The sequence below is a fragment of the Talpa europaea genome (assembly GCF_964194135.1).
Source record: "Talpa europaea genome assembly, chromosome: X".
NCBI classification, from domain to species: domain Eukaryota; kingdom Metazoa; phylum Chordata; class Mammalia; order Eulipotyphla; family Talpidae; genus Talpa; species Talpa europaea.
The window spans coordinates 25712733-25732099 of record NC_140081.1 but is presented as its reverse complement, the minus strand read 5'-3'; the positions used below and the strand labels follow the sequence as shown (position 1 = coordinate 25732099).

Sequence of the window (19367 nt, the reverse complement as noted above, 5' to 3'; positions counted from 1 at the left end):
TCAGAAGCGCGGGAGGGTGAGAGAATTCACCAGAGCCAGAGCGGGGAACAGAATAGGCAGACTGACAAAATACACTGCTGAGAAGAGCTGCGGGCATGGCAGGAGAGGTCTATAGTGCCATGTGGGACCCTTGCTGGCGGCCGGGGATCGAACCGGCGCTGCAGAGGCTGCAGGCATCTTCGCAGCCCAGCGCTCAACCACTGCGCCACCAGGGGAGGCCCTACTTTGCTTTCTTAACACATTTTATTTTCCTGGAAATCATTACTTGACTCATTTTTTTGGTCACCTTTCCTTTCTCTGTGTTTATCATTATCATTAATTTAGGGTAAAGTCTCTCCCATACCTGCAGCTCTCTCCTCAGTATATTCACATAGCAGATACCTTACTGGTTTCATTTTGAAGAAATCTTTTCCACAGTCCTCTGGAATGGTAGTTTTCCAGACCTTTTGCACAGTTTGACTTAGGTACCTGCAGGAAGATGATGAAGCGGGGAGAGTCCTTAACTTCTCTCATGTTACACACCCTGTGGCTTGTCTTTTTCTCTGTTTACTCCATTGTTTAGAGCAACAAACAAACATCTTCAGTTTACTGTCATGTAACTGAGGGTGGCTAGGTACAGAATGCTAGGGTTGTGATTGTTTTCTCCAAGAAATTTTGAAAGAATTGTTCCATTGTCTTCTAGCTTCCATTGTGACTGCTGAGACATTTGATCCTGTTCCAGTTGTTGAACCTATGAAATTGAGAGCTCTTTCAGTCTAGGACATACATCCTTCTGCTCTGGGGAATTTCCTTGCACTCTTTTTGGTTCGTCTCTTGTTTCTTCTGCTAGCTCTTTCTGGTACTCCTATTATTCTGATGTTGGGCAGGCATCCTGGAGTTAGCCTCTGATTTTCTTATCTTTGTTTCTTATGTCTGTTTTGCCTTCCTTTAAGAAATTTCTAAGAATACTTTTTGGTTTCTAAATGTTCATTTTATGATATCCTGCTCTATATGGTTACATTATCTTCTATTACCTCTTTTATTCCTATATAGTCTCCATTTCATGCACCCTGCTTTTTGTTTCCTTTTGATCTTCATATTAGACTCTTTCTTCAAATACTGATTCTTACTTGCTGTTCTTATTTAAAAGTGAGACTTGTTGACTCTGTCTTCATTGCAGGATAATCTGCTTGGGCCTTTTCTTTGGGTAGCTCCTAGTGTCAATACTTTAGATCTAATTTTGTTGGGTTGGTGTGACTACCAAGAGAAGCATATCAAGGTGTCCTGCATAGATGGTGCTTTGGTAAATAAATAAGAGACGGGAACTAGCATCCTCAACATTCAATATGTAAACTTTACCCTCCATTTTTAATATGGTACCTCTTCTCTTAATTGATCTTAGCATGTCCTCAAAGTCTAAGATCCTTCACCAGTATAGTAGAAATCAATCTAACCCAATGAGAATGATTAAAGGACCTGGGAAGACTTAAGTGTCTCCTTTTTTTTTTTTAAGATTTATTTATTTATGCATTTGAGAGCTGGGGTAAAGGCCAGGGTGCGGGGGGTGAGAGGATTCACCAGAGACAGAGTGGGGAACAGAACAGTCAAACTGACTCAAATACACTACTGAGGGGAGCAGTGGGTGAGACAGGACAGGTCTGCTGTGCCATGTGGGTAGCTCTGTGGCCGGCTGTGATCAAACTCATGCTGCAGGGGCTGCAGATAGCTTCACAGTGCTGTGCTTAACTCCTTGTACCACCAGGGAGGCCCTTAAAGAGACTTTTACCCTGTCTTGTTTTTAGAGGTGCCAGGATGTACTTTTTTCTTCAGATTTTGCTAGCACAATACTTCTCAGTTGATTGGATGTTTTATCTTAGCTTTTTTTTTTTTGGTGGTTAACTGCTTTCCTTAATTTCCCCTCTTCTCTCAAAATTATCTTTTTCAGGTTGTGCTAATAATAAAAGCCATTTGTCAAACACATTTCAGACATGACATGTTTTTATTTTCTGTTAAAGTATTCTAAAGTGATTAAAAATATCTTTAGTAAGATGTTTTTACTAAAGTTAGGTAAAATAATCTAAATTGTACCTGTTTATATCCATAGACATTCCTGAATATGTTTGTTGACAGCAATCAGGATGCTCGAAGAAGGTCTGTGAATGAGGATGATAATCCCCCTTCTCCCATAGGAGGAGATATGATGGATTCTTTAATCTCACAGATCCAGCCACCACCCCAGCAACAGGTGATGTTTAACTGAAATTCCCAGTGGTATCACGTATGTGTAACTTAACCGGTTCAATAGGTAACTGGGCTTCTTTGTTGGAAGGTGAGGCAGTGCTTGGTCAGACCAAGGTGCTCAGGAAATCTATATGAAATAACAGTGACAGAGGGAAGTGAATAATATCAGAAATAGCACTGTCCATGTCAGAAATAGCATAAACATCACACTCATGCACTTAAAATCATGTCATTTGATCAACCATGTGATCACTAAAGAAGATATCCAAATGATCAGTAAGCACAGAAAAGATGCTCGACATTATTTGGCATCCCAGAAACACAAACTAAAACCACAGTGAGTTGGTCCTCCATACCCACAAAAATGGCTTTAAGGAAAAAATTGATAATCCTTGTCAACATTTGGTATTAGGAGCAACTCTCATTTACTGCTGGGGTACAGGTATCTTGCAGTGGTGTTTATCCATGTTCCAGAGTGCTAAAGCTGAGCATTATGCATACCCAGGATTCAACAGTTTTATTCTTAGGCATATATGCAACAGAAATGCATCACAAACAGAAGAATGTTCATAACAACATTCTTTATCCATAATAATGATATAACATCCAAAAATTTGTAAACACCCAAATATTCAACAACAGTAGAATGAGTGAATAAATTAGGGTATAGTCATACATTGAGATACTTTACAGAAATGAATAAAGAAATGACTGTTACATGGAACATGATAAATTTCACTGACATGCTGTTCAGCAAAAGAAGCCAGACACTGTTGAATACATTCAGTATTCATAGACATTCAAAAAAATGGGCAGAACTAACCTTGAATGATAGAAGTCAGAATAGTGCTTACCTTTGGGGAGGCAACAAAAAATAGACTTGGGAGGTGTATGAGGGAGGCCTCTGTAATGTCTTCAGTATCTTGATTTTTGTGGCAGTTACATTTGCAAAAATTCGTAAAGACTCTACATTTAAGATTTGTATACTTTATTCTGTGTGATTTGTACCTCAATTAAAAGAATAGACAAGGAAGGATTATATCGTCTTAGGTTTTTCATTACTGGATATGAGGGTAGGTAAAGATGAGAGGAGGTCATATTGAACTATCATTTTATTGACTCAAACTCAGCGAGATATAAGGTGCATTTTTTTTAATGTACTGCTAAGAAAGTAAAAATCACTTCTAATTAAAAATGATATGACATGACTTGAAAGACACCTGATTTCAGAGATGTTAGAATACGGGGAGAAATTTCTTCAAATCAGTGAAATAGTAGCTAAGTGATAGAGATAAATCAGTGATAATGGTAGATAAAATGAACAAAAAACATCTGTAGGGATATAAGTGATGGTATTGTAAGGTCAGGAATGAGTATGTTGCTATTTAAAACATTTTAAAAGAGCTTTTAAAAACTTGTGGTATTGATGTGTATTTTGCGCATTTTCATATCTCATATTTCTTATTTGGTAACCAATGAAGTATGTAAATGTTAGCATTAGCTATTTACTGGGAAAACCACACACTCATCCTGTACGTATGGATGGCCATTTAAACAAAATTTAATTTCTTCTCAGCCATTTCCAAAGCAGCCCGGATCATCAGGCGCTTATCCTCTTACTTCGCCCCCTACATCTTATCACAGTACAGTTAACCAGTCTCCTTCTATGATGCATACACCCTCTCCAGGTAAGATATTACTTGTTCTCTTGTCTTGTTCAACTTTCAAATTCAAAACACACACACACATACACACACACACAGAGATATATCTGACAGAAATATCTGCCTTTGACTAGATATTTGCCATTCATTCATTATGGCATGACTGTGAATCTGTATTGATGGTTCAAGAGCACCTTTGAAAGGTTTGAATTAAGCAGAAGTACCATCACACTCAGCAGAAATGCCAATGACAACCTGATCTATGTCAGAGGTCAACAAACTAAGGCCTGTGAGCCAGGTCCTGCCCACCACCTGATTTTGTAAATAAGTTTGCTTGAAACACAAGCATACCTATTTATGTAGTATATCTAGTAGTATATACTAGCAGGTAAGTATATAGTGCTCACTGCGTGCCAAGCCCTATTCTAAGCACTTTACCCATTTAACCTCCCTAGCAAACCCATAGCATCGGTCCTATCATTATCCCCATTTTATAGAGAAAGAAATTAAATCTCTTGTCCAGGTCATATAACTAAATATGTAAATGTAACACTTAAGGGTAAATAAAGTTGATGAACATATTTATTGAGTGTAAGGCACTATATTAGGTAATAGAACATAAAAGATAGAAATTCTCTTACATAGTGGTAGAGCATTTGAAACCTGCTGATAGTGAAAATAGTTATGGTAATGTAGGAAGTATTTTAATGTTGCATTTATTCATAGTTTTGGTACCCATGGTTTCCTCTTTCTTAATCCTAAAATAAAAACTAGCCCTGTGGCTAAATGCCTTCTTTAAGCTTGTATCTCCCAGTTTTCTAGATCTCCCCTATAGGACTTGCCCCTGAACTTGAATCCAGTATTTTCCGGCTGTCTTTTCAGCATTTCCATGTCTAATCAACATCTGAAACTCAGCATGGCCAAAACTAAACTCCTGACCACTGCCCCTCCCTGTCCTCTGAAACCTCAACTCTGTGCTGCTCCTCCCACAGATGCCCCATCTGAGTAAATAGCAGCCCCTTCCTTCATGCTACTTGGGCCAAAGTTGTTAAGAGTCATGTTGAACTCCTCTCTCTCTCCCACCCATATTCATTTAGTTACCAAAGACTGACAGCTTTCTTCAGAATTTATCCAGAATCTAACCACTGTTCTCCATCACTAACTATCTCTCATCTGAATTATTGCAGTTGTCTCTAACCAGTATCCTGCCCCTGCCCCCTGCCCTTGTCCTGTCCTTGTCCCCTGCCTATAGTCACACAGCAGCTAGAGTGTTCCTTCTAGAACAGAAGTTCATGACCCCTGCTACCAACTGCAATGGCCTCCCATCTTATTGAAGGCAAACACTAAGTTGTTAGAGCGATCTGTAAGTCCCATGGCTTCTGGGACCACCCCCCAATCTCTGAACTCATCTCCTCCTACTCCCCCCCCTCATGCTGTCCTAGCCACAATGGCCTCCCCCTGTTATTTATAACTGCTGCCACCTTTGAGGCCTTTGCATTAGCTTTTCTGTTTGCCTGGAATATCTTATCCCATAGATATCCATAGGCTTTAACCTTTACTTTCTTCATGTCAGCCTACCTGTCCCCTTCTTAGAGAGGTCTTCTCTGGTTGATTTTATATAAATAACTGCACCCACCTCTACCACTACATGATATTTGACCATTACCTGCCCTGTCTTTCCCCATAGCACTGATACATGTCTTTCTCACCCTACTAGAATATAAGCTCCATGAGGGCAGGAATTTTTGTCTCTTTGTTGATTGCTACATCCCCAGTACCTAGAACAGTGCTTGGCATGAAGTTGACATTTATGCCTACTTGTTGAATGAATGAATAAAGGGTACACTGGATGTTAATAAAGAAAAAAAAAACTCAGTCAATATAAGAGCTAGAAATTGGGCCCCATGGAATTGATTTCTCCTTTATAATAATGAAAGCCTTCCAGTCTTCCTTTGTGCTATTTATGGGAACTTTACTGACTTGTTCCTTTAGTCTGTAGAGTCTTAACTTAGAGTTCTTAGGCAGGACATAATATGTGTCCTGCAAGATCATCTGTAATTATTTTCCTTTATTAGGAAATCTGCATGCTGCCAACTCCCCCAGTGGGGCTTTGAGAGCCCCATCACCAGCGTCATTTGTTCCAACTCCTCCCCCATCCTCACATGGAATCTCAATAGGACCAGGGGCCAGTTTTGCTAGTCCTCATGGTGAGTCCATACATGGCATTTGTGATAGCAATAAGAGTTTGACATGAAAGTAACTTTTAAAAATATTTTCCTATGGCAAAAGAAAATAGTTCTTCCTAACCCCACCACGCAGAAATCTACCAATTAGCCTGCTTTGGGTTTTGGGCTTTCCCTTCCTCACTTCTCCTCACCCTCCCTTGCTCTTCCTGTCACCCCCTGCTTGCCTACCTGCTAGTATCCCTATTGTTCTTGCTTGTTCTTTGCTTGTCTGCTTGCCTCCCAACTCAAACTCCCTCTCCATCCCCCCCAAATAGGGACCCTATTGAATGTGTTGTTTGACCATTGAATTTTTTAACCTTTTAACTCAAAAGTTCTATTTTGAATTGGTTCAAATAGATAATGAATAGCAGAGGTTGCTAGTGAAATGTTTCCTTTCTATCCCACCTACCACCTAGTTCTCCATAGAGGCAGTCATAGTGCTGTCTCATGTTTTCTTCCAGAAACGTTTCACGCATCCACAGGCACATACATGTGAATTGTTTTACACACATGGCAGCATACCGTAATGGTGTTGAGTGCCTAACTTTTTTTCACTCAGTGTATCATAAATACCATGCCAAATCAGAACATAAAGAGCTTCTTCAGTTTTTAGAGCTGTGTAGCATCTGTGATTTTACTTTTTACTATTAGCATTTACAGAAACATTTCTGTCAATAAAAACTACGTTTTCATATTATGACCTTGTCTGGGCATACCATCATTTAACTGCTCCCCTATTATGCATTTAAATGTTTCCATTTTTTTCACAATTAAACCTGTCATCTTTGCTCACATCCGTGATTATTTCCTTAGGTAAGTTCCTAGAAGTGGAATTGCTGTCTCAAAGGGTTTGAGAAATGCTAAAGCTTTCGAAACATTGCAAATTGCTCACCTGAAAGGCTGTACCAATTTCTTCTAGCATCATACAAGAATGTCTGTTTTCCTGCATCATTGTCAACGTGGGGTATTATGATTTGGAAAAATCTTGGTCATTTTGATAGGTGAAAAATGGTATCTTACGGTTTAATGTACATGTCTTTTATTAGTGAAGTTGAACCTTTTTTTAAAAATGTTCATTGGTCTTTAGTGTTTATTAGTTTATGTTTTTATAGTTATTAGTTTATATTCTTTGCCTGTGATCTTGTGTATTTTCTTAGCAATTTGTAAGACTTCTAAATAAGGACCATTTACTCTCTGACATAGGGTGGAAGTATTTTATTAGATTGTCATTTGGTTGCAAAGGTATAAATAATATGTTGAAAATATTTGCAGAATGAAATTCAAATATCAAATTGTTCAGGAAGTTGCTGCTGTGAAAACTTGATTCTTGGTTCATTTCCTAATCAGTTTGTCCTTCACTAAATAGGTTGGAAAATTTCCCTCTCCTCAGCCTTCTCTTAGTAAATACAAACATAATTTGTTAGGGTTAGTTTAAAAGTAGATTTCTGCCCCTGCAGGAGCTTTGAGAATTTTTTTCTTCATATTTTCAAACATACAGTAGGTTTGTTACATATCACACATGTTGGAGTTTGCATGAAGGTAAATTTCATCTTTTCTTAATTTTTATTTTCTTAATGCTTGTTTAAAAAGTATATAAGCTATGCAAAATATAAATTTGTGTATGCCACATTAAGATGCACCACGCTTCAGTGAACTATCTATTGAATGAAGCAAAATTATCACCATTGAAGGATCTGAATGCTGTCGAATATTTTTGTTATTAAAATACAGGTTTTGAAAATCATTTGTTGACTTATTTATAGGAACTCTGGACCCTAGTTCTCCATACACTATGGTGTCGCCAAGTGGACGAGTAGGGAACTGGCCAGGATCTCCTCAAGTGTCCGGCCCCTCACCAGCAACACGCATGCCTGGAATGTCACCAGCCAATCCATCACTACATTCTCCGGTTCCTGATGCTTCTCATTCCCCTAGAGCTGGAACTAGTGAGTGTCAGCAACATTTTTATGTTCACTTTTAGTATAACCAGTGGATGACCTATTTAACTCCATCCTCACATTTGAAAGTCATGACCTACTTGTCGAATGGGGAGATTTAATTACTCAAACTTCTATCCACTTAATAAATAGGCCAACAATAGGTAATTTACAAAGTGAGGCAAAAATGTAGGAATGTCTTTGAGTTAAGTCCTAATACCTCTGTTATGACTAACTTAGCTGTAATACTAGAACTTAGCTGCAATACTAGAACTCTAAAGAGACCTAAAATTAATTGACAAGATTATGCAAATTAATATAGAAGAGAAGAATTGTACAAACATGTCTGCTTTTGCTGTGTGGCTTTCAGTGACTTAAAGTAATAATCATATATTAGCTCACCATTCTTCCAGTTGGCAATTTGGGCTGAGCCAGTTGTGTAATTCTTTTAGGCTTTGCTGGGCACTCTCATGCTTCTATAGTCAGTTCCTTTGTTGATTGGGGCCTGGCTGGTCTATGATGGCCCCAGCTGTCATAGTACACTCTCTGCTCCATGTATTCTCATACTTGATCATGGGCTTTGTTCACCTGAAGTTGGACAAGGTTCTAAGACAGTGAGTGAAAGCCTAGGCTTGCAACCGGCACTGTGTCACTTCCACCACATTCTGTAAGCCACGACAAGTGGTAAGGCCAGCCTAGATTCCAGGTAGAAAAATAGACCACTTCGAAGGAGTTACTGCAAAGGCAGATTGCAAAGGATCTGGCTGCAGGGAAGAGAATAACTATAGCCATTTTTGCTACCACAAAGCTAATAGATAATTGCTACACCACAGGAGTAACTGAAACAGTACAGATTGCTTTAGAATATCAAATACTTGAAATTAAAGCAACATAGGGAACAGTGAGTGTGTATTTATAAATGAAATGACATGTTTTCCTTCCAAAAAGGTTCCCAAATGATGCCAACAAACATGCCTCCGCCTCGTAAACTACCTCAGCGCCCCTGGGCGGCCTCCATACCCACCATCCTCACTCACAGTGCCTTGAACATTTTACTGCTGCCCTCTCCAACGCCAGGCCTCGTGCCTGGCCTCGCAGGTAGCTACCTTTGTTCTCCACTTGAGAGATTCCTTGGATCAGTCATCATGAGGCGACACCTTCAAAGAATTATTCAACAAGAAACGGTATATATACCTATTGAATTCATAAGTAGAGATTGTCAAGGGTGGTGTTAAGTTTCCCCATAGAATAGGATCTGAACAAAAGTGCCATTGCCTCACCTCCTGTAACCAACTTGTTAAAATTGTGTTTGGTGCCCTGCCCTAGTATTAAAAATAGAGCCCACTCTTTTCTTTTCCATCCTTACATTAATATATTCCTACATATTTTAGTTTGCTGTGTTGTGGCTACTATGAACCTGAAAATGGGTCCCCACAGTATAGGACAAGTGCACCCAGGATGATAACAGCATATGAGTAACTATTTGCCCTCTAGAATGCACTTGTAGCAGACTTGACTTTGAATCTGAGTCTCCACTGAAATAAAATTATGATCATAAGCTTGAAAGCTGCTTTTTAAATATATAAACAAGTGAATTGGTTTAAAACCTTCATAGGAAAAAAGAAGAACCTATCTTGTGGTGATACTCTTAGGAAATAGTGCAGAGTTGAGAGTACCAGTTCTGGTCTCAAGTTGCCCGAGTTTGTAGTCAGGCCATGCCACCTGCTAATATGAGCTTGGGCAAATTCCTTCACCTTCGTGATGATAGGAAATAGTCATATCTACCTAACTCATAGCAGTTGTGGCAATTTGAGATATTTCATAAAAAGCCCTTATCTTAGCATATCTGGCTATTCAACACATATTGGTTATTTGTAATTGTTATTATTGATATATGTTTGTGTTCATGAGGTAGTCAGAGTGGTGAATGTTTAAAATATTCACTCCACATACAGCAGCAAGCTTCTTTGCAAAGTTTATATTCATATTTGAAAAAAATAAATTTAACATAAATTGACTAAATTAGTATTTAAAATGGTAATCATCAAACCTGTGATCTAGCCTCACCTCTACCACTTACATACCATGTAAGCTTTCAGCTGTTTGAACCTCCTTATGCTCATCTACCTAATCAACATGTTAGGCTAGAATCCAGTCAACTGTGGGTCAGAGCAGCCCAGTCCTACCTACCACTTGTTTTTGTAAAAAAAGAAAAACACCTTAAAAAACCTTTCACTGGAACACAGCCACACCTATTCATTTACATATTGTCTGCGGCTGCTTTCAGCTACAGTGCTGTCATAGAGTGGTTGTGATAGAGAGGATATACCTCATAGAGCCTGAAATAATTATTCTCTAACCCTTTACAAAACAAGTTTGCTTATCACTGGGCACCAATCACAATAAGGCACCAATCACAATTTAACATTTTATAATTGTCCTCTTCTTTTTTTCTAATGTGCCAGTTTTAAAAAAAATCTCATTGTGGAAAACTTTAAGCATATATAAAAGTAGAGAAAATAGTATAACAAACTCTATATTCTTGTAACTCATCTTCAACAATGAACTCATGAAATACTGTTTCATCTATAGTTCTTACCCCTACATTGTTTGACAGCAAATCCCAGGCTTTTCCTCCATAAATACAGTTTCTTTTCTATCACGTACCTAGTTGGTATCCACATTTCCCAAGTTGTCCCAGTTTTTATGCTCTGAATCAGAAACCAAATAAATTTTTATTTTTTTAATCCCTTTCAAGATATAGGTTCCCCATCCATTTCTTCTTACATGGTTTATTTGTCAAAGAAACAAAGTTGTTTGCCTTATAGAGAACCTCTCAGTCTAGTTGCATCTCATGGGAACAATTAACCTACTCTTTGACCCCCACAATTATGTAATATTGATTAGTCTTATGGATCTGACTACTGAGTTCAGGATCAAGTTTGTTGTTTTGCAAGACTACCATAGGTGATGTTAGGTTCTTCTACTCAGAGACACATAATATTTGATTGCCTTTCTTTCCCATGTTGTTAGCAGTTATTGGTGTTCAGTGCCTAGATACCTTTCAATACTAGATACCAAACAATACCTTTGTTTTGGAACAGTTATCAACTTAGTTGTTTTCCTTTGAAACAATTCTCTAGGTAATGTTTTCATTTTCTCTGTCTTAGATGTTGTCTCATGTTGGTTTGATGCATCCTTCTTGTCTTGCAGCTACAATTGATAAATTCCAATGAACCCGGAGTGATCATGTTTAAGACTGATGCGCTGAAATGCAGAGTAGCCCTTAGTCCCAAAACCAACCAAACACTTCAGCTAAAAGTGACACCTGAAAATGCAGGACAGTGGAAACCTGATGAACTTCAAGTTTTAGAGAAATTCTTTGAAACAAGAGTATGTATTCATTAATACATAATTTTAATATAATCAATGAAACAGAAGAGCCATGGTAGAGAAGACTAACTTGATTTATTTATTCCTGTAGGTTGCAGGACCGCCATTTAAAGCCAATACTTTAATAGCCTTCACCAAGTTGTTAGGAGCTCCTACACACATCCTCAGGGACTGTGTGCATATTATGAAGCTAGAGCTGGTAAGTTACAGAGAAACGTACTTTTATAGCAAGGTCTGTTTGAGGAGATTGGAGTTAATGGAGCACTGTTTGTTGGTTTTCATCCATTCATGTGTCTCTATTTTTTTCTTAATTTTAATTTAAATTTTATTTGTCTTTGTAGAAGAAACACAGTCCTCTTGTATCTTTGAATTTATACCGAGATGATACAGAGGGAAAATTCCCATCCATCCCTAAGTCATCTGGTCCCTCTCCCCAAAGGCAGCCGGAATTGCCACTGGCTTGCCTATTATAAAAGCATAACGTATAATATACTTTTCCTACTCCCAGGTAATGAAATAATTTTCCCGTAGTTTCTTCCAATGCTGTTGAGGATTCATTTTTTAATTATTTGAATTGTTGATCCCTTTTAAATATATTGGTGTCAAATGGGAAGTATGGATTCAACTTTTTCACATGTTCCCACTTGCCCTAGTAACCATTTATGAAAAATCTGCCATCTCTGGAAGATTTTCACTCTTCTTTCCTATGAAAGCATACAATTACATACATGGAATCCAGGTTGCAGTTGAGTGTATTTTTCCAGTCTTACAATAGTTCTTTCACTTTAATATTTCTGGTATTATTTGGGGTAATTCCAAATGCCTCCTTTTTCCGTTGGTGTCTTACTAATATTGGAATAACAATATTCCTTTGCTAATAGTCTCAACATTTGACTTCTGCTCTGATGATCTATAGGAAACATTGTTTTTGTCAAAAAGAAATCCACTTGCGTTTTTAAAGGAGTAAATACGTAGCTAAAAAAGCATCAGTGGATGTAACTTATTAACACAGTTTAACTAGTTTGTTTTAGAGGAGGACTTGGAAATGGGACTGGGAGGCCTAGATTGGCACCACTTAAGAAAGCCCCTAAATTTCAGGTGTTGGTCCTTGTTTGGAGGGAGAGCGAGTATGACCATGCTCTAAGACATTTGTCTGGCGATACAAAGATGGACTGACAAGAGAGGCAGCTACTATAAGGGACCATTAGGGGGCCACAGACAAGTAATAAAGCCCTGAGTTTGGTGACATCAGTGAAAAGAGAGGAAGGAAAAGGAATAGATGTCAGAGACACTGAGGAGGCCTTGGGAATTAAAGAGGGAGGGGAGGAAGAGGAGCATGTTAAACCTAGAGTGGATTTTTCAGTTGGTAACTTCTTGCATATACATCCTTCAGAAAAGTATAGGTCACCAACTTTGTTCTGTTGCTAATGAGTATAAAATAAAATTCTGTCTAACCTTTCAGATTGGTATACTAGAATATAAACATTCATATGAGTTTATCATGATTTTTTTTCCCCAAAAAAGTTTATCATGATTTTTTTTTCCCCCCAAAATAGTTCCCTGACCAGGCAACACAGCTTAAATGGAATGTTCAGTTCTGCTTAACGATCCCTCCCAGCGCACCTCCAATTGCACCTCCTGGGACGCCTGCTGTGGTGCTGAAATCCAAAATGCTATTTTTTGTAAGTACCACCCCAACGTGTGTGTGTGCAGAACTTCTGAGGAAAAAGACATGTGAGGCTAATAGAGCAACTTTTGGATAACTGCCGAAGTTACCTGTTGCTGCCAAATATAAGCCCACATTCTTAAATTGCCAATTTAGACTTCATGTAATTCTGGTTCCTTTAGGAATAACAGAAATTTATTCAGCTACTTAGTTGTGTGACCATTGCATCTTAATCACAATGTTCAGTTGTTAATTTGTCACTTTTCTTGTCATATTTAATTTTCTTTTGCTTGATGTATCTTATTCTGACAGTAGAGTAAATGATGGTACCTTTGATCAATTTAGACAAATGTTTTATTTTCTTACTATGTGTTTATTCTCTTTGTGTGTTTACAGCTTCAACTAACTCAGAAAACGTCAGTCCCTCCCCAAGAACCTGTTAGTATTATAGTTCCCATCATTTATGACATGGCTTCAGGCACAACCCAGCAGGCAGACATTCCCAGACAGCAGAACTCTTCTGTTGCTGCTCCCATGATGGTCAGCAACATTCTGAAGAGATTTGCAGAGATGAACCCACCACGACAAGGTACATGACCAGTAGATGGTATTTTCTTGCATATATGTTGTAAAAGTTCTTATGTGAGAGATTGTTCCTCTCCCCTCTCCCCTCCTGACCCACCATACCCGCCAATCCTAGTAATAGAGCTCTGGTTGGCCATGGCCCTCAATGTCTGCCTGTCGCTTTCTTCCTTTCTCATACTGGTTCTTCATTTTTGTCCATGTCTCTGCTACCTGGATTTTAATTTTGTTAGTGATTTACTGTTGAGACTGACCCAGTTGCTAATGCCAGAAGCTTGTATTTATAGTACACATTGCCACAAAGCCCTAGGTTAGGATGATAGAATTTTCCATGGCTGTGAATTCTTGCCCTACCATTGATACCTGCCACTCTGTATATCACCAAGTGGAAATGCATGTTGGTTTCTTATATTTCATGGTTCAATCATGAATAGAAAAATATCATTCAAAGTTCTGTATCTTCTAAATGTTTTGTGAAGAATAAAAGCTGATACAAATGGCATCACTGCTTTTTGGGCTTCTTATGTAAGTGTCAGGCGGGTGCAAGTGAACCTTTTCGCCAAGTGCACAATGAAGCTCTCAACCTGAACATTTTCAAGGAAACCAGACTGTTTCTGGCAGATAAACAAGGCCCCTTCAATAGAGTAGTAGCCTTCATTTACACATAACTCCTGGCAGTGCTAAATTTTTGGTTACAAAACATTAAGCTCGACAAGGGGAACTTTTCTTCCATTTTGCTTATTTCTAATATTAAGGATATTAAATAAAATTTTGCTTATTTCTAATATTAGGGAAGTCCTCTACCTTTCTATTTAATACAGCATAACAGATAACAATTATGTTTTTAAATGAGGGAAAGTTGTTCTCTGAAACAATTTTAGATAACACCATGTCAGCATTTTACTGGAAACAGGAATCATGGGAGAAGTTCTGTTTTTAGCTATTGTTTCCCCATATTGTATGCACAGGCAAGTTCTCAAGTGTAGTTTATAAGGAATGCACTGGGCAGTAGAGAAGGGTGTGCTGCTTTTGTTGTAATAATTCTTCCACTTCTTACGATTTTCTGCTTTCATCCTTTGACTTATCTCTTCTTTCAGCGACAAATAGGTCCTAAAGATTCAAAGTTTAAAGCTATCAGAATTTTCAAAATTGTGGTCTAGTAGAACTCTGATAATAAGCACCATTCCTTCACAAGCAGATGACCACCATTATCGTGTCTTGTGGGAATTTAAAATTAAAAGGAAAGAATGTTTTGATCCTGTTGGGATCAAGCAAGTTTTTCTGCCTACCAATAACGAAAATGTGTTTAAAAAAAAAAAAAAAAGACTACAACTTATTTAAGAAATTGTTGGGATATTTTAAAAGTGTTTTTATTTCTACATCAGACTGGTTAAACCTTTGGATTTCATTTTCTTTCTGTACTTGAATTTTACAGCAGTTGGAGATAAAGTCACAGTAACGTGTACAGGGTCAGTGTACATCCTGCCCTTTACTGGAAGGTCCTTATTCAGTTGAGATCTTCACTCTCACTCCCAGCCAATGTAGTTTTAGATCATGCTGTAGGGAAGGAATCTAGCTTTTAATAATATTTACCACTGTTTGGGGGGGTTATTATATTGAAATATATTTACAAGAAGGAAGAGGCAGGGTATTTGGTTTCTTTGAGCACATCCAGAGGATGACTCATTAGCCTGTTCCCCTCTCCCCAAACAAACCTTGTTTTTGGATTGTTGTGCTTCAGTCTCCCTCCTTTCCTCCCGAACCCATCACTCCCCCTCCCTCCTCCCCCCAGGGAAGTGCTTTTAACAAAAATCACTTTATTTTTGTATTAATTTTAATGTTGAACTCCAGAAGTTGACTATTTCCTTGAAATTTGGGAGAAAACCTCAGTAGATGATATAGTACTGTGCTGTCCAATATAACGCTTATTAGCCACATGTGATTATATAAATCTAATAAGGTAATTAAAATTTAGAAATCAGTTCCTTAGTCACATGAGCTACATAACAAGTGTACCGCTTAGCTACAGTGCACATATAGACTATCTCTCATCACAGAAAGTTCTATTGGACAGTGTTGTCATAGACCTTTTAATCTGACCCTTTAATGCAATTTGAGGACACCATTGATGTTACATATAAATTAGATCTTTTTATTAGATTCAAAATGCATAAAACAGCTATCAGTAGCCTTGAAGCCCAACTTCAAAGCTTATCCAGTGCTCCAGTGTTTCTGTAGAGAAACTCCAGGCATATCTTCTTAAATTCAAACCTAACCGGGACTTGCTCAAAATTTCCTCATGAGGAAAAAACAAAACCCAAACCAAATGTTATCTTAATACTTAAAACTAAAGCTTCATCCCCTATAACCTGTACATTTAAAATTTAGTCATTTATTTTGATCTTTAAAGTTCTTGCTAGTTTTAGATTTAATTACCCCTACCCCCACCGGTGTGTTAACATCATCTTTCCTGTATTGCGAATGGCTAATGACCATTTTTCTCTGTTGCAGGTGAATGCACAATATTTGCAGCTGTTCGTGATTTAATGGCTAATCTTACACTGCCCCCTGGTGGGCGTCCATAGACACTATTGTTTTTAAACCAGGAAGGCTGACAAATGAGACAAAACAACAAAAAAAAACAAAACAAAACAAAACTGAATTCAGCCTTCAGTTTAAAAAAGAAAAAAAGGACTTTTTTGACTTTAAGAGCTAAATATTCTAAACTGGCAAAATTTTTCAGGGTGCACTTCTTTCATCAAAAAGACCATCAATCTTTTGTATAGTGAACTTGTATAGTGTGTTTAAATGGGACACCTTTCAATCTAGGTAATACATCAGTGTCCGCTTGCCAGTAATAGATTTAATATTCTGTTTTATACTATAAAGTTATGGAAATGCCAAACTTGTTTATTTAATTGTTTTCTTATGTTTTTGGGTGTAATAGTCCTTTTTTGGTTTTTGTTTTGTTTTTTAAGGCAGGTCTGTCATTTTTGAATACTGTAAAACTGTGATAAACTTTATATTGAAGCTGTATTTTAATATGATCGCTTTGAAACCTTACATGAAAATGTTTTGGGAGTTGTTATAAACACATCCCAAAGAAGCAATATTTAATAAAACTAGGTTAAAAGCAAACAAACAAACAGTGACACTCACTTGTGTGTATATCAGCTTTATAGACTTCTCAGGGCCTCCCTTCATCTTTAATCTGGTGGGGCCAGTAATTAATTTCTAATGATACGTGTCTGAAATTTGACCAGAACGTCTACTTTTTTATTTCAAGCTTAATTCATTTTCTTCAAACATTCCTAACTTGACTGGTGATTAACATCTAGCACCTTGGTTGTCTTTCAGTATAGGATTTGAGTAAAATAAAAGAATCCAGTCTTTGAGAAGAAACAGTAAACTAGCTCATGGATCAAGGATCCCAGATACTGCAGTCATTCTCATCTGTTGAGGATGTGGGAACTTTTTGTTAGGCAAATTTAGTTTAAGTATACTTATACATACAGCATTAATTAGGAAACTAAAACTTGAATACATTCTACCCTTGCGTGAAATTTCTGTGATGTTTCTTTATCTTGTTTAACTTTCCTCCCTTACTTTCCCCACCAAAATTGGGATTGTTTTAAGCAATCCCAGTTTAATTCATTGTCAACAAAATGATGAAATATTTTGCTTGGAAGAAGTTTGGTGCAGTCCCTCACTTTGAAGAATCCAAGATCCAGGGTCTGCCCAGGATCAAGTGGAATCTCTGATACTGACACATTGCAGCAGGGTTTCTTTTTGGAGCATTCATTTGTGTCTCTCCTAGTCAGTCAGGGACTTTTTTTAAGCTTCAAAGACTATGAAGGCCTTCTGATGACTTGATTATTTGGGAAAGTTTTTTAAATGCTAATACCATGCTGAATATCTGGTCACAGTAATACAGGTTCTCCATTAAATTTTAGATGCTTTGTCTAATTCCATTTTGAGGTGATTTGAGCTTCTATAACTATCAACTGCCAAATTCTAGTTTCAAGCATCTAGCTGCCGCTGTATCATCTGTTCTCTACTTTGCTTGATTCTCTGTATCTTTCTGGTCAGAGTTGAGGCCTTCTTTGCCCTTCTGTGTCTTATTTCTGCCTTCATCTCCTGCTTCTCGCCCAACTCTGCCACCATTCAGGAGCAGGTAGCTAAACTTTTATCGTTTCCTTAACTTACCTTTTGTCCGTTTCAGTTCTCCTTCCAGTGGTAATCACATCAGTTTGGCAATCTAAGATGTCTTGTTCAAGGGCCAGCCCTTTTCTATTTGAAACTGAATCCTTTCTTTCATGTAGAAATCTACATGTCTATACAAGAAATGTATTTTTTATCTGTAGGATAATGTCTCAAATTTATTGATAGAAATAACTTTCCAGCATTTTCCCTTTTAAGTGTGGTTTTGAAATGTCAGTTGCCTTTTTAAACATGATGCATTCAGTGAGCAATTTTTCCCCCTAATTATGACTTGTCTCTGAATGCATTGTACAAATCAAAAATAATGTAGGATTCAATACACAGGATTTGCTTTTGATGCTCATTAAGAGTAAACCCGTGATTTTGAATTTTGATATCATGCTTGGTACTTGGAATTGGTATATACTTTATTAAAGCTTGAAAAAACTAGTATTTGAATCCTAGGTTTCATCACAAACCATGTCTTTTGCCTCTTTTGTTAACCTTTAATTACCCAGGTTCAATCAAAGGGACTGGATGCCCATAGTGATTTTTCCTAATAGGTGGTTTGGGTCTTAACTTTAAGGTGTTTTCAATGTGATTTTAGTAATTTAAGTGATAAATAAAATTTATACAAGTTTCAGAGAACTACCAACTCTCTAGTTAATTTTCATGAAGATGCTTTAGATTTTTTGTAGTCTAGCTTAGTATTAGTTTATTTTTTTTTGTTTTTTTTAAAGATTTATTTTTATTTATTTATTTTATACAAGCACTGGGTACAGTCAGAAGTGTGGGAAGGTGAGAGAATTCACCAGAGCCAGAGCGGGGAGCAGAGCAGGCAGAAGGACCCAAGTACACTGCTGAGGGGAGCAGCGGGCGGCAGGAGAGGTCTGCGCTCCATGTGGGACCCTCCTCCAGTGGCCGGGAGCAGCCGGGGATTGAACCAGCGCTGCAGAGGCTGCGGGCAGCTTCGCAACCCAGCACTCAACCGCTGCGCCACCAGGGAGGCCCTAGCTTAGTATTAGTTTAATATTGAAAGAAGAATTGGTCCTGATATGCCACCTTTTTTTCCATTTGCTGAAATGCTGTTTTAGAATATATAGAAGTACTTTAGAAAATTAGGAAGAAGCAAAAACTTCAACAGACCATGTCAAGCTTAATAACAGAGGCTGAACCTTACATACGAAAAATAACTGAGTGAACTCAGTGCAAGCCTGAACTAAAATATACATGACAGTGAATTTTAATACCACTAAAAACTTTGGCATTTATCACGGTAACCTGTTCAGCCATAGGATACTAATGAATGGACAATGGTTAATTTAATAAAGAACCATAATTTTGTTACTTTAAATTCAGATCCCATTTCAACATAAAATGTATTCATTTCTTTCATAATATTCCCCCCAAGTAATACCTGTTACATTTTACTCTAATATTTATCATCATCTAAGTCTTCCTGATATAAAAAATCAATGTA

At 37.7% G+C, this 19367-nt stretch overlaps 1 protein-coding gene across 1 annotated transcript in view; it reads left to right on the top strand.

Annotated features, from left to right (window-relative positions):
* The window catches only part of MED14 (mediator complex subunit 14), a gene marked incomplete at both ends in the record, with an annotated part of 63956 nt that extends 47684 nt beyond the window's left edge, over nt 1-16272 (top strand). Inside the window, 10 exons of the mRNA XM_084258356.1 lie at nt 2084-2224; nt 3797-3908; nt 5960-6091; nt 7873-8055; nt 8995-9230; nt 11260-11439; nt 11531-11638; nt 12996-13121; nt 13502-13694; nt 16199-16272. Of these exons, the coding sequence (XP_084114482.1) occupies nt 2084-2224; nt 3797-3908; nt 5960-6091; nt 7873-8055; nt 8995-9230; nt 11260-11439; nt 11531-11638; nt 12996-13121; nt 13502-13694; nt 16199-16272 (1485 nt within the window). The remainder of the gene's footprint in view (nt 1-2083; nt 2225-3796; nt 3909-5959; nt 6092-7872; nt 8056-8994; nt 9231-11259; nt 11440-11530; nt 11639-12995; nt 13122-13501; nt 13695-16198) is intronic.
* Nucleotides 16273-19367: the final 3095 nt, after the last annotated feature.